The sequence below is a fragment of the Pogona vitticeps genome, chromosome 3 (assembly GCF_051106095.1).
Source record: "Pogona vitticeps strain Pit_001003342236 chromosome 3, PviZW2.1, whole genome shotgun sequence".
Classification (NCBI taxonomy): Eukaryota; Metazoa; Chordata; class Lepidosauria; order Squamata; family Agamidae; genus Pogona; species Pogona vitticeps.
The window spans coordinates 220,762,144-220,776,181 of NC_135785.1; the positions used below are offsets into that span (position 1 = coordinate 220,762,144).

Here is a 14,038-nt window from a genome sequence, read left to right on the forward strand (position 1 = left end):
CTTCCTTTGGATATCTCAAATGTTATCTTTTATTGCTATACCCAGATCTTTCTCCCATATCATTTTTGAACCTGAGCAAGATCCATACTCAGTATTTTATAAATATTCAAAACCATTGCATTAATACTATCCTATGAAATTAACAGTCCAAAAGGAGTGAGAGGTCTTGTCTGCCTGGCCATCAACACCAGTTTGAAAAGAAAAATGAATTTTTGTAATTCATTTTACAATGCTTTAAAAGCTCCCATAACTGCTCCATAGATTTGGGAGCTGATTTTTTTCATACAGATTACTCGAATAATACATGTTACATTCTTTCCATTGTTTATTTTGAGCTGCTTCCTCCTCATCATAATATAATGGATATCTTTTTAAAAGGTGTTAAGTGAGAAAGGTGAAGAAAACAGACTCTTCTGCGTTTTTTTCTAACTTTAAGATCATTTCTGAGGAAGCAGCTGCTGTTCAATCAACAATTTGTATTTCCTCACTAAGAAGAGATGTTTTCCAACTCCAATAAAAATCACATTGTAATTTGAGTATCACCAATTCTGATCAATTGTCTAAAATGAAATGCTACATAATATGCTTTTAGATTTGGTGTACTCAATTCTCCGTAGTTTTCATAGTGAAAATGTAAATTGCTTGCTGCTCTGGGTTTCTTGCTTTCCTGAATATACATATTTTTGCCAGTATTTAATGGAAATATCTGATAGCCTCATAGGAAGGTCTCAGAATGCTCATTCTAAGCAATAGTGATATTTTAATTGTCACTAGGCATCCTAGGAATGTCAAACTTAATTTCTGCCCGTTTTGTTGAAAGGAAGGCTTAATCACATGGCTTACCTCTATTCTCTTTCATTGTTGGGACATATTGTCTGCCCTGGTCTGTATTCTCAAAGCACAAGTCCATTTTCATGATGACCCGTTTAGTGGTGTGTAGCACAATCTTACATACCGTATTTTACCATGTATAAAATGAGATTTTTTTTACTTAATTAGACCAAAAATTAAGGGTTGTTTTATACACGGCAGGCAACCGCTTTCCCTGCCTTTTGCGAAGGCACAGAGTAAAGCAGCCGTGAAAGGGCGACAGGATCAAAGGGGTGCCAGCGCACTGCCCTTTCATGGCTGCATTACCCATTTCCTAAGCTCCGCAGCCGGGAAAGAGTGGGAGAATCAAAGGGACATGAGCGTGCAAATTTTCTAATTTGGGGGTTAGAAAAGGGGGGGTCGTCTTATACTTTGGGTCTTGTAAACGGAAAAATATGGTATGTCTGCTTAAAAATTCTCCTTTCATTAAGCAAAATTTAGACTGAAGTCTAGCTCATTTTCATTGCTATATTCTAAATGTGTATATATCTTTGAGCTTGATGAGAAATACTGTAACTTGTATTTTTAAAGGACCTTTTATTCAAACAGTTTTTCATAGCCATTTGCTTTATGATACAGAAGAAAATCGAACAGTGTTGTAAATTATCATCAGAACAAAGGAAATCTGCAATTCACAGAGATCATTTGTGGAACGGTGCATATACTGACATTGTAATCAGATTTTCATCTCTTCTTCACAGCACCATCAGCAATAACCATTATGTCCTAAGCACTGCATGAATTAATTAATTTGCAGTTAAACTCTAAACTAGCTTTTCCCAATCTCATGCCTATCTTAACTACAACTTCCATCATCCCTGACCAGTGCTCATTTTGGGAAAGGCTGATTGGAGTTGTAGTCCTAAATATTTTAAAGTCACATTGTCGAGAACAGCTGCAGGGCATCTACTCTTGTCTTGTGGCACATCCGAAGCAATAAGGATACATACATCCTTATCATATCTTCCAGTTCTATCCATTCACCTGAAAGTCTAACACTACTTTGTACAAGTACAAACTTCCTATAACATTATATATAATTTACAGCCCAAAAGAACAGTTATTAGTTACTCTGCTGGTGCTCCAAATGCTTTGTGTGATGAAAGTTGGCATCTGCCACATGAGAAATGCATTTTTTACCTCAGGTAGTAAATCTTCCTAGAGAAAAAGCAACCACGACCTCTACTCTTAAAATTTGCCTGAGAACTATACATATAGCAGGAACTTTACAGATATGTACATATTTAAAAGCTGCAATTTGAAAATTGATACAAAAGATTTCTCCCTTTTTCATTAATAAGCAAGAGCCATCAATCGTCAATGACAACTGCATTGGTGGACCATTATCTTGAATGGTGATCAGGATTCCTGTTGTTTCTTTTTTCCCCTCATCTTGAATTCAGCTAGTAAGGGGTCTGCAACTGTTGCATTTGAAGGACGTCATACGTGTCCTTTGTTGCTGCACTGAGACCCTAGCAAAGATAAAGGATGAGATGAGAAAAGTTAAATTGTGAGAGATGCACTTCTAGGTCCTTAAGCATGAGTACTGTGCCTTGTGTTACATTATGTGCTACCAAGTTTTATCTTACTTACAACAATCCTAATAGAGTTTTCAAAATATGTGAAATATTCAAGGATTGGTTTCAGCAGTGCCAGGTACCCAGTGTGGTGCAGTGGGTAGAATGACATACTAGGACTCTGGAAATCAGAGTTCAAATCCACACTCAGCCATGGAAATTGATTGGGGAAGTGAAACTGGTAAAACCACTCCTTAAATATCTCACTTACCTTGAAAGCCCTATTATGGTCACAGTAAATCAGTCCCAACTTCATGGCACATAACTAGCTAACTTCAGCAGAACCACTACCAGTGAATTTCCATGGCCAAGCAAGGATCTGAACCCGCCTTCATTAGGTCTGTGCAGTCCTAGTCTGTCAGTCTGACGCCTGCACCATACTAGCCCTTTTGAATGGTTCTGTTCATACCCAGAATACTTAATATGGAGATGGCCATTCATTTATGGGAGAGAAAGACTGCTCCCTGCCTGTCAGTTGTGCTAACTAACATAGAGGGAAAATTAAATTACAGAGAATTATGTAGGAATAGTTAAGAAAATTGTTGTCCTCCTAAATCAGTGGTTCTTAACGTGGGCGATAATGCCCCCCAGGGGGCGATTTCATTTTTCAGGGGGGTGGTAGAACGAAAAGGGGCGACAGGGGGGTGCTGGGGCAGAAGGGGGGCCGTAGGGGGTCACTGGAGCAAGCCAAACCTGTGAAGATGGCTGCAACCTTTTTACAATGTGCATGAATATATATTTTCCTCCAATCTTAATTTAGTTTCAGAGTTTTCATCTTGAAATTTTTAGTTCCTGCATTGCGGTTTGTTTTTATGCTTTTTTATATTTCTTTTTCTGTCTTAAAATTCGCTTGCAACTAAATCATTAAATGTTACTTTTTGGGGGCATTTCATTTTCTTGGAATTGAATTTTGTTTTCAAGTGTCATTGGATTTAAGTGTCTTTAAATAAATAAATAAATAAATAAATAAATAAATAAATAAATAAATAAATAAATAAATAAATAAATAAATAAATAAATAAGATATCATCACCGCGGGGAGGGGGGGCAATGATAACTTCCTCAATGGCTCAAGGGGGCGTTTCTTTCAAAAAGGTTAAGAACCACTGTCCTAAATGATCAATGTTGTGACTTTGAACAACACATGATTTTTAAAATACATTTTGCCTCCTAGGTTGGGTATAAACTGTGAGCTGCTACAGCAGTCTGGAAAGGGGATAGGGCATATTTTAGCCCTACAGATATTGTTGGACTGGAATGTCCATTGTCCTTCATCACTGCTTACATAGGCTGATGGCAGCTGCAGTCCAACATCATCTGGAGGGGCCATATATTAACCATCCTGAATGAAACAATATTTGATGGAGAACATTTGTAGCTCTTATCAAATTGATCTCCTCTTAGAAGTCTCAAAATAGTGAGAGGGATATTTGCATGTGCTTCTTCCTGATGTAAACGTGCATGGAATAGACAATGTGTGCAGACACACAAACAGCCCATTGTTCATGCAGAACTGGATCCAAGGAGAATGAAGACCACCTTCATGCAGATCTCACACAAACACACACCACTTGCTATCATTGAGTGTAATGGAATCTACAGGAAGCAGTTGAACATTCCTTACCTGATAAACAGTATCAGTGCCTTTGCCACGGCGCCTCTGCAAAAGAAAGAAAGAAAAGCACCGAATTAATAGATACTCTTTTCCCCAAAATTATATTTGCTTGCAATAACAACCATCCACCCACAGCACATTGCACTGCCAGATCTGTCTTGTGATTGCTCTCTTGCTCTCCCTAACAGGGGCTGCATCTTCTTACATGACTACCATTATCATGTGACATCAAGTCAATTCTAACATAACAGTTCTAACAAAAATCATAACTCTAACCATCAAGTCAATTCCACCATTTTCAGGGGTTTCCACTTAGAGAGTATTCAGAATGTGTTCTCTTCTCAGGGCAGTCTGAGACTGTGCAGCTTGCCCAAGGCCACACAAACCAGCTCTATTCCTAGGAAGCACAGTGGGGAATTAAACGCCCAACCTCTGGCGCCACAGCCAGATACCTAAACCATTGTGCTAGAGGAGTCAGAATTAAGAATAATAAAACACAGAAGTGTCTCAGAATCAAACCACAGGATATACTTCCAATGAATTTAGTGAGGTTATCCTTCAAGTGCTGAAACACCTGTTTCTTGTAGCACATGTTTTTCATTAACAATTGATCTTGAATTTAGTGTGCTTGGTAACTTGGTCATTGGATAGTAAACACAGACTTAACTTGTGAAGGCATATATCTCTGAAGAAATCCTATAGATGGAAGGAAATTTAAACAAAAGAAAATAAGTATTCTCCTTAACTTTTATTTTGATCCACGTCAATAATGAGAATTTGGAGTAGCCATGATAACTGAGGGATTCTGGGAGATGTAGTACAAAAAAGGGGAACTTTTCAAAATTGTGGAAATAATAGTAGGGTGATTAGGATTAGGAATTCTGATGTTGGAGTGGGTTGATAGCACTTTTTCTTTTACAGGGCTAGAGTAAAGATTGGGCAAAAACACAGACCAAGAGCAGTATGCTGCCTCCCAGGTATCTTGGCATATCCACACTGGCGGGAGATATGCTTACCTCTCCTTTCTTTCCAATTTCACTATACGCTTCACCCATCTTATCCCTCTGCAGAGACTGGCCATGGAAAAATCAGAAAATAAGTGTCACCGTAAGCAAAAGTAATGCATGTTGCGTATGCTTACTCCCACGAGTCTTTGCTCTAAGTATATCATGTCCCTGCACCTCTTATCCCCCACTGCTAGAATGGTCCATTCAAAAAGTATAGAAGTGTGTTTCTGAGAAAGGGGCCCCTTTCAATGAAGTAAGGCTCAGTTTGGATGTAGATACTTCCTTGCTTTCAAGAGACACATAGATAGTGCTGGGAAGAGGAGGGGTGGGGGTAACTATTATTTTAAAATGCCGTTGCCACTCCAACAAACCTAATTTCACCACCACCAAATGGAAGAGGCATTGATTCCAGTGCTGAAAAGGTGTCCTTTGTGGGCAAACACCAAATTCACTTTTTGAAAGCAGTGGCACCTGCAGCTAGATCTTCAACAAAGGTTTTAGAGCAAATGGTTTTCTATGTGAGCAAAACATATTTAAACTACCCAAACAATTTAGGGCTTTAAAGTTAAGAACTAGCACATTCTTAACTTGGCTTTATTATATATCTGAATCCTGTAATGTATCATAAATTAAGTTACCTGTGAAATCATTTGAGAGAGAGAGAGAGTTCTCAGATGATTTCACAGGTAACTTAATTTACAATACATGAAAGGATTCTAATCTAGACAATACCCAGAACAGATAACTGTAGTAAAAATTACTTTCTATCTTTCATAAGGACAGGTGGTTTACTACTCATTTCATAAGTGCTTTTCTATGAGCCTATGTACTGTATTTACCCTTCTTATGATTTAGTGAAATCAAAAGTACAACCAGTTGATGGCCTTTTCATTTAAGCTGTAAAAGAACTACTATTGCTGTAAGCTAGCCTAAGATCTAAAAGCAAAGATGACTACTTCAAAGAGGGAAGAACGCTACAGAAAAGAGATACAGCAGTTAAATAGTAGCAGGAAATAGGGAAAGTGAAATCAACATTGTAAGATACAAAATTTGATATTAATCATATCTGCACTCCCAATGGCAAAGAGACTTAAGGGTGCAACTATGCTGGAAAGCTGGACTGGAAAAATTAGGTTTTGCTGCAATTTGATTTGCAGCCTGTATTACATTAGAAATTGTGATCAGTGCTCACATAGGGGCTACAGATTGATTCAGGAGTTCACTCTTCATACTGGATGTGATGCAAGTTGCAATCCAGCCCCCCCCCACCCCTTTCTTCCTTCATCTGGTCCCACTTCTGGTGATTGTTTCTTGGTTTTTGTGAAGAGCTTCAGACTACTACATTTCTGAAAAATGTTCTATAGAAAGTTAACATGGACAGGTCCTTCACAGTCTCAGAATACTGAACATGAAAAGTTTGAACAGTAATTTTGTAGAATACAACATGATTCATAACTCAGATTTATTCCATTCAGGATCACCACTACCCATCACCTTTACAAGAGAAAGCAGCTTCACTGCAACCATAATCATGGTGTTTTGCTTTTGCATGTTCTCACCCCACCCCATTCCTGAACATCACACCCCAACTGCCTTTGTCACCAAAACACCAGCAGCAGACACCCCCACTATTTTTACAATAGCATATCACAACTAACAGCATGGGGGAAAATTCGTTCAAATCCTTCTGGCTTGAAAAAGTAACAGCTGCACAACAGCAGAGCAAAAATAAATCCACTTTGGTATTAAGAAGGGCTGAACCAATTCGAATCATCCTTGTGTCACGCTGTGAGCAAAAAATACTTCGAATTTACGTGTCTTATAAGTGGAGCAAATCCTGTGGTATTTTACCATGTGGTCGCACTTGGATTTATGCCAAGTGCACTACAACAGAGATTACAAAGTGAAGCCGATATACAGCTGATGACAGGAAGAACTTGTGCACACCTGCACAGAAAATGGTTGTACGCAAGTGCAATATAATCTTTGTAAAATTATTCTTGTGCAGGTTGAGTGAAAAGTTAATGTGGCACAGACATGCAGTGAAGTGCAAGGTATTTGCAAAACTGCTTTCAGAGGCAACTAGGATGAATTGTACATGAAAATGTGTGGTCACTGCAGAAAAGTGCCAAACTCACGTTTTCCTTCTCCAGCTACAGCTAGCAAAAAGGCAATATGTTCTTCTAGAACAATCAGTTAGTGGTTTTACTTACAGTGTAAACTTTGTCCTGAGCTTGCTTTCTTCTATGCTGAAAAGAAAAGAAAAGAAAAGTTCTCCCAACCATTCTTGTGACCAAATTCAAAATATTCTGAGATTCATTGGGAGGATTTTTGTAGAACAAATCATACAATGGTCATAAAACTTTCAGCTTTTGAAATGAAACCACTGGTCTTTTACAGGCCTGATACGGCTCTGAGGAAAGGTCAGTAGTACCGCATCAGTATCATTTGTCAAAGCACAGGACGTTGCATGCATCTCAACAGCTTTCTGAGGTATTCTGTTATATTTCTGCTCCAGAATTAGAATGGAGTGAATATAGCAAAAAGGAGAGAGGAACTGGTGAATACCTGTTTTCTCCCTCCCATTTCAATGTCCGCATCTGCCTTTCCAACTCCTAGTGAATCATATTCATCTCTGCGTCCGGCAGATAATTTCTGAAATGAAAAAAAAAAACTTACTCATAATGATGACTGAGTTTTAAGAGGTATTCCAGGTTCCTTGAAGGCTGACCAGCATTCTGCCTTCAATAGAGACTTGAAGACAAATACATGTGCAAGAAACCACATCCTGTCAGGCAGAAATAAAACACTGGGCCTACCCCTAAGTAGTTAACCATTACCTCATTCTTCTACAGGCAACAAAATCATTTACCCTAATTGTTTAATAAAGCCAGAATCAGTTTATGCTGGATACTAGGAATACTGAATGCTAATAACTGTGAATCAAAGCTTTGAAATGTCAACTTTTTTGGACTACAGTTCCTAGAATTCCCAGCCAGTACAGCTATTATCCACATCAAGTGGAAGATTTTAGATGTTGTTCAAAGAAGGAACATTTCCAAGCTCTGGTGAAGATCCATAAAGATTGTCAGTCCCACCACCTTCACAGGTGCATCAGATGGAGACGAGACACAGGACAGAGAATCCTCTGCTGCTGCTGCTGCAAGACTTTGGAACTCTCTCCCACAGGAGGCCACACTTGCCCCAGCTTTGTTGTCCTTCTGCAAGCAGGCAAAGACTTTTCTCTTCAGGCAAGCTTTCCCTCAGTGAGTGGTTGCCTGAGCATAATCATTTTAGATGGATTGTTATGCACTACTGCTTTGACTGCGTTTTAGTATTGCCTGTGTTTCCCATTTCTAAGAGGAGTATTTTGTTTGTTCCTTTTAAAAATTTCTTTACTTAGTGTTTTTAGCTTTAAATATTGCCTTTTAATGATGTACACCACCTTTGTATATTGATTGTTTTGTTCTTAAATGTTATGTTTAAATGCTGTAAGCTGCCTTGGGTCCTTTTCTAAGAAGAAAATCAGGATAAAAATATTTGGGTTTTTTTGTTTTGCTGTTTTTGTTTATTTCAAAGTAGGCAGGTAGAAGCCAACAGTTCCTGACTCAGGATACAAAGAGTACACTTCCCAGCCTTCAGCATACGTATATACATGGAGAATGTCTATTATATACCCCATCTTTCCACTGGGGAACTCAACATGGTTCTCCCCAATTCCTATTTTACTTCATTGATCCTCTCATCAGTCTTTTGAAGGTGTTTAACCCAATAGATAATCTCGACTCAAGCCTCTTCTAGCTCATTTGATAGCTGAGTGGTGATTAAAACCTGAACCGCTCCAATCCTGCATTCTAACCATTGCATCACGCTGTCCTATGAATGTTGAGTGTTCTCCCATAAAGTAAAGTACATGAATTATTGTTGTGATGGTTGTGTCAAACATGGCTGAGTCAATGTCATGAGCACTACTCCTCACTTATGAAAGCAACTCAATGACCAATTCCTGTTGCTGTCCCTCCCTCATCCTGCTCCTAATACTACTAAAGGAATAACTTGCCAATTGTAGTTGCCTTGTTTTATTTTTTCCCTTCAAGGCTAAAAATGGCAGTGGAAATGGAACCACATGTACCGTGTAGTGCAAAACTACTCAATATACCACTTCCTCCATCCCTTGAGCATTACAGCTGCTGGCTCTTGCTTTAACAAAAAAGGAAACTGAGCCAACCTTATGCATAGTTTTCATGGTGGCAGCACTATGAGGGCTGCAAATGGAGTTTCATTCTCCCTTCTTGCTGCCTCTAATCTAAAAGGAAAATGTTTTGAACTTGGTTCTCAAACAGGATAGGGCTACGGAGAAATTACGTCACTAACGTGACACTACAACAAGGAGAGGAGAGTAGCTGCTGGAGTTTCTAAGGTATCTTACTAATCCTGTGCAAGACTTCTTTTTGAGTGCAGGGCAAAGATTTGGTACCTGTGGGAAGAGACAAAGGTTATATCATCCTAAGAAATATAAATCCTATAGGCTCATATTATCAGTGCCAGAAGCCACACACACCCTTTGGTAAGACTGGGAAACAGACAATGGGAAGAAACAATGAATTAATGCATTTTGGATAGACCTGAAAAAGTCACTGTCCAGTCTGGCCAACTCAGGTTCCCTTGTCCCCTGAAGTAGAAGGAAAAGAGTTGCCATCACTTTATTCCAATTTTGCCTTTCCTCACCCCATCGTCCTGCTTTGCTTAGCCTGCTCCATATCCTGCCAGCAGTGGTCCCGCTGCCAAAGACCTGTCCTCTGCTGAAAGCACCACAAGCCACTCTGTGCACCTGGTGGTGCTCTACAGAGGAGGAGAAGCAGTCAGTAGTGCTGGGTAATGCAATGGGGGGAAAGAAAAGAAAAGTAGGAGGCATGGTCAAAGGCTGCAAGAGGGGGAAGGGCAGGGGTGCAGGATAAGGCAAGAGAGGAGGGAGTCAGGAAGGACAAGCTGTGACAGTGGCAGCCGAATGAGCAAGAAGGAAGGATGGGAAATGAGACAGTGGTAGCAGAGGTCCTCCAGAAAGAGGAAATTGTGATGTTTACTACTCATCACTAGGGCTGTAAAGAAAATGCATCAATATCTCATTCATGGTCAAGACAGGGCTGTCTCAGGAAAGGGAGATAACCTGTAGAGGATTTCCCAACCATTACTCCTCATTTCCTGCATGACAGTGAAACATCAAGTGACTTTTTCTCTCCATTATGGTTTGTGCAATTTACACAAAACATCTCTAGAGTCTTCCCCCATTCTGAAGTCAAGCACACTCACAGCAGACACAAAAGGGCAAGCAATTTGCTCACAAAGATACAAATTACCCATTTCATGCTTCTGTGTTTTTTTAATTTAAGCAACAAAAAGGCAGCTGTCCTTAATATTTTAGGTTTTGTATAAGTGCATAAAAATCAGTCTTGTACAATTCTTTCTCAAACCAGTGAAAGAACCCTCAAACTCTCATTAGAGAGAAAACATCTACTTTCTTGCTTAGCATACAAAAATGAACCATATCACAATTCACATCCCTGATCTTGGCAACAGCCCATCAGAGACTTGCCTTCATAGGCTGGCTCAGTTTCATACTTCGCCCCATCAATAGTCTTCAATTGCACATATAGGTCAAGTGTCATAAGAGGTGCCACCACATCCCTCCAAGAGGTTTGCTACTTACATTATATAGGTCATCTGCATTTTGAGAAGATGTATGTTCGGGAGGTTCTTTGCTTAACTAGAAAATGCAAGCAAACGTTGACATGCAATACTTCAAGTATGCACATATACATAAGGGCTTTTATTCATGTGTATAAATTCATACATGGTGTGCAAAAATGGATGAGATGTTTTCTTTCTCATGGTATGAGAAACTAGGGTCAGCAAATGAAGTTGTGTGGAGAACCATTCAAGAGAGATAAATAGAAATAATTCTTCATACAGTACTCAACTAAACTGTGGAATTTGTTAGTGCAATATATAGTGATAACCATAACGCTGGAGACTTTAAAAGACGGATGGGATACATTAATGAAGGACAGGTCTCTTAGTGGCTTCTAGTCATGACAGATATAGGTTTTCTCCATCACCCAAGGCAATTACCGGAGAGTAGCAAGTGGTGGTGATGGTGCATTATTGCCCTTATGTCCTATTGGGAGGCTCTCCACAGATATCTCTGCTAGACATAATTATACACTGGTGAGGGAACATGTTTAGCAAAATGTAAGTAAATTTAATGAAAGGAACATGGCCCTATTAATATACACACTTCATGAATATGCCAGTCTATGCTAAAATAAAAAAAGCTAAAAGAATCTGAAATATCTTCTGCATACCCAGTCCCTTTATGTACAAAAATGAATCTAAGTTTGTTAAATAAATGGATGAAAACTGCTTATTTGTTTGCTTTCTAGAAATTGATCATAGACTTTTGAGATCCTTTGCTATCTTTTCTCACTCTTTCAATTTGTACTGGGACATACAAGGCCTTGGAATACCAGCCCATTGAAACAGTGAACCTTGCACTTAGGATCTTGCCAGAAGAGAAATTCAACAAAACAAAACAAAACAAAAAATCTCAGCAGAGTGACCCCAGTCTGTGTTTGTTGTCTATTTCTGATCCTGTCCCCTCCGGACAAAAAATGGAGGGAGAGCAGCTAAGTCCATTTTTGAGGGAACTAAAAGCAGACAGAATTTTTAAAAAATGTTCCACCAATCAAGTCCAGTCACAGAGTAAGCAACTCATGATTTTGAGGAAAGCAGGCACTCACCTTTGCCTTTATGAAACATGCAGTGATGATTATAGCATAAATTAAGAGGATTCCATCCAGAATGAAGCATAGTTTTGGATCTGCTAGTCCTAGTGCATCAGCATCTGCATAAAAACATCAAGGGTAAGTTCCACAGCTTGGAAATAGTTTAATTTAACCAACTGTGTGTTAACTAGTTACTCTCATCTCCTAATGAGATTTCAGTTTGTTTGTTAACAGCACTTATTACATAACTTTGAAAGGGAATACTTACATTTGCCTAATTAGATAGTAGCATGCTGTCCCCTTTCCTCAACAAACTTAAAAAGAATTTTTTTTCTTAGCAGCATTTACTGTTTCTCATGTAAACTGAATTGGAGGTTTTCCTTTATTATTCATTGTAGTGTTTTAAGAGGAGCTGGACCGTTGGAGAAGACTGCAAATGTCGGAAGCAGGAGGTGGTAGGAATTGAATTTGGGACCTTTGCAGCATGCAAAAAATTCAAACTGAGGAGGGATGTACTAGAGGATGAAGTAGGGATGTGCCCAGCAAAATCATTCATACTACTTTTGTTCTGGGTTCTTGGGGGGGGGGGGGGAATGCCTCTTTTACTTTCTTTATTGTGTACCACTTTCATGTTTAAGGGACATGGTGGCGCTGTGGACTAAACCGCAGAAGCCTTTGTGTGCTGCAGGATCAGAAGACCAGCAGTCGTAAGATCAAATCCACGTGAGGGAGTGAGCTCCTGTCGCTTTGTCCCAGCTCCTGCCAACCTAGCAGTTTGAAAGCATGTCAATGCGAGTAGATAAATAGGTACCACCTCGGTGGGAAGGTAAACAGCATTCCGTGTCTAGCTGCACTGGCCACGTGACAACGGAAACTGTCTTCGGACAAACACTGGCTCTACGGCTTGGAAACAGGGATGGGCACCACCCCCTAGAGTCGAACACGACTGACTAAATGTCAAGGGGAACCTTTACCTTTACCTTCATGTTTTACATGAAAGACAAAGCCTTTTTCAGGCCATTCATTTTATGTTTCTCCATTTGTGTTTTCCCACGCTCCAAAACCTGAAAGAATCCTCAAAAACTACTCCAAAAAAGCATAGGCAAAGCAACAGAGACTCAATCCACACCAAAAGTGGGCAACAGTACATGAGAAGAGACAACAGTATATGTTCAGTGCCACCCAGCCAGTACAACAGACGATTTGGGCTTGGGCAGCACAGCAGAATAAAGGCAAGGAAGCAGCCAAACAGCAGCTGCCCAGCACACAGATATATCTACTCATCAGAGCAAGCAACAACAACACAACATCAAGAACAATAAGAGAGAAATATTCTAAATTGTGCCCAACCAACAACAATGACTACCCAAACAGCCAAGTGGGATACTGGCACTGTCAAAAGGTCCACCCTGACCCACACACCACTACAGAAACAAACAAAACAAAATCCTAAAAACCACTCAACTATACACTTTAATGAAATAAATATGCAGGGAGCGAACCTGTTCCCTGAGTTTCTGGAGCTCCCTGCAAGGAGGACATATCTATGACTTTTGCTCAAGAGGCATATAGTCATACATATGACACTAGGGGCAAAACACAGGATAGCCCCCAATGCATTGTTGTCTGTCTGACTGCATGCTAATATTTATTTAGAACTTGCCAAACCTTGTATCAAGGGAAGTGACAAGCAGTATCTGGAGACCTGGCTTCCTTACCCTGTCGCTGAACCTACACAGCTGCTAAACTTGCTGTGTCTTCTTACCCTGCCTGCACTTTGTTGCAGGAGGCACTCATGTTCAAGCCATCCTTCTCCATCAGAGCTTTTTACAGAGGCACTGCATTACAAATCCCACCATCCCTAGTCATCCACCAGATTGTGGGATTTGTAGTTTCATTACAGCTGGAAAGACCCAGGTTAGGAAAGGGAACTTCAAAAATGTAACTTTTGAAGGAACCAATAACAAAATATGCCCCGTGGGGATTTTCTAGGCATCAACAACAAATTTAGTGGGGAATCAGAGTCAGGACAGAGTTGAGAAACACAACAATCTCCTCCATTCTGAAAGATTTCAACAGAACTGACTCAGAATTTCAGACTCCATTTCTGATCTTAGAGGTACAGTGCTATCCTTATGCAACAGAAATAACAAATGGAGTAAAAGCTTTAAAGGAAGAAGCAATACT

At 39.7% G+C, this 14,038-nt stretch overlaps 1 protein-coding gene across 4 annotated transcripts in view; it reads right to left on the reverse strand.

The window, feature by feature from the left end:
• Positions 1-1,387: 1,387 nt before the first annotated feature.
• Positions 1,388-14,038, reverse strand: part of CD247 (CD247 molecule) — a 51,519-nt gene continuing 38,868 nt past the window's right edge. For 2 of the 4 annotated variants that reach the window (XM_020810574.3, XM_072993984.2), the window contains 7 exons: positions 11,867-11,970; positions 10,777-10,833; positions 7,638-7,724; positions 7,283-7,318; positions 5,079-5,135; positions 4,072-4,107; positions 1,388-2,342 (listed from right to left, as the gene is read on the reverse strand). In XM_020810574.3, the coding sequence (XP_020666233.2) occupies positions 2,274-2,342; positions 4,072-4,107; positions 5,079-5,135; positions 7,283-7,318; positions 7,638-7,724; positions 10,777-10,833; positions 11,867-11,970 (446 nt within the window). In that variant the 3' untranslated portion in view covers positions 1,388-2,273. Of the gene's footprint in view, positions 2,343-4,071; positions 4,759-5,078; positions 5,136-7,282; positions 7,319-7,637; positions 7,725-10,776; positions 10,834-11,866; positions 11,971-14,038 lie in introns of all 4 variants that reach the window. The other 2 variants (XR_013543286.1, XM_020810590.3) reach the window with 2 other exon arrangements.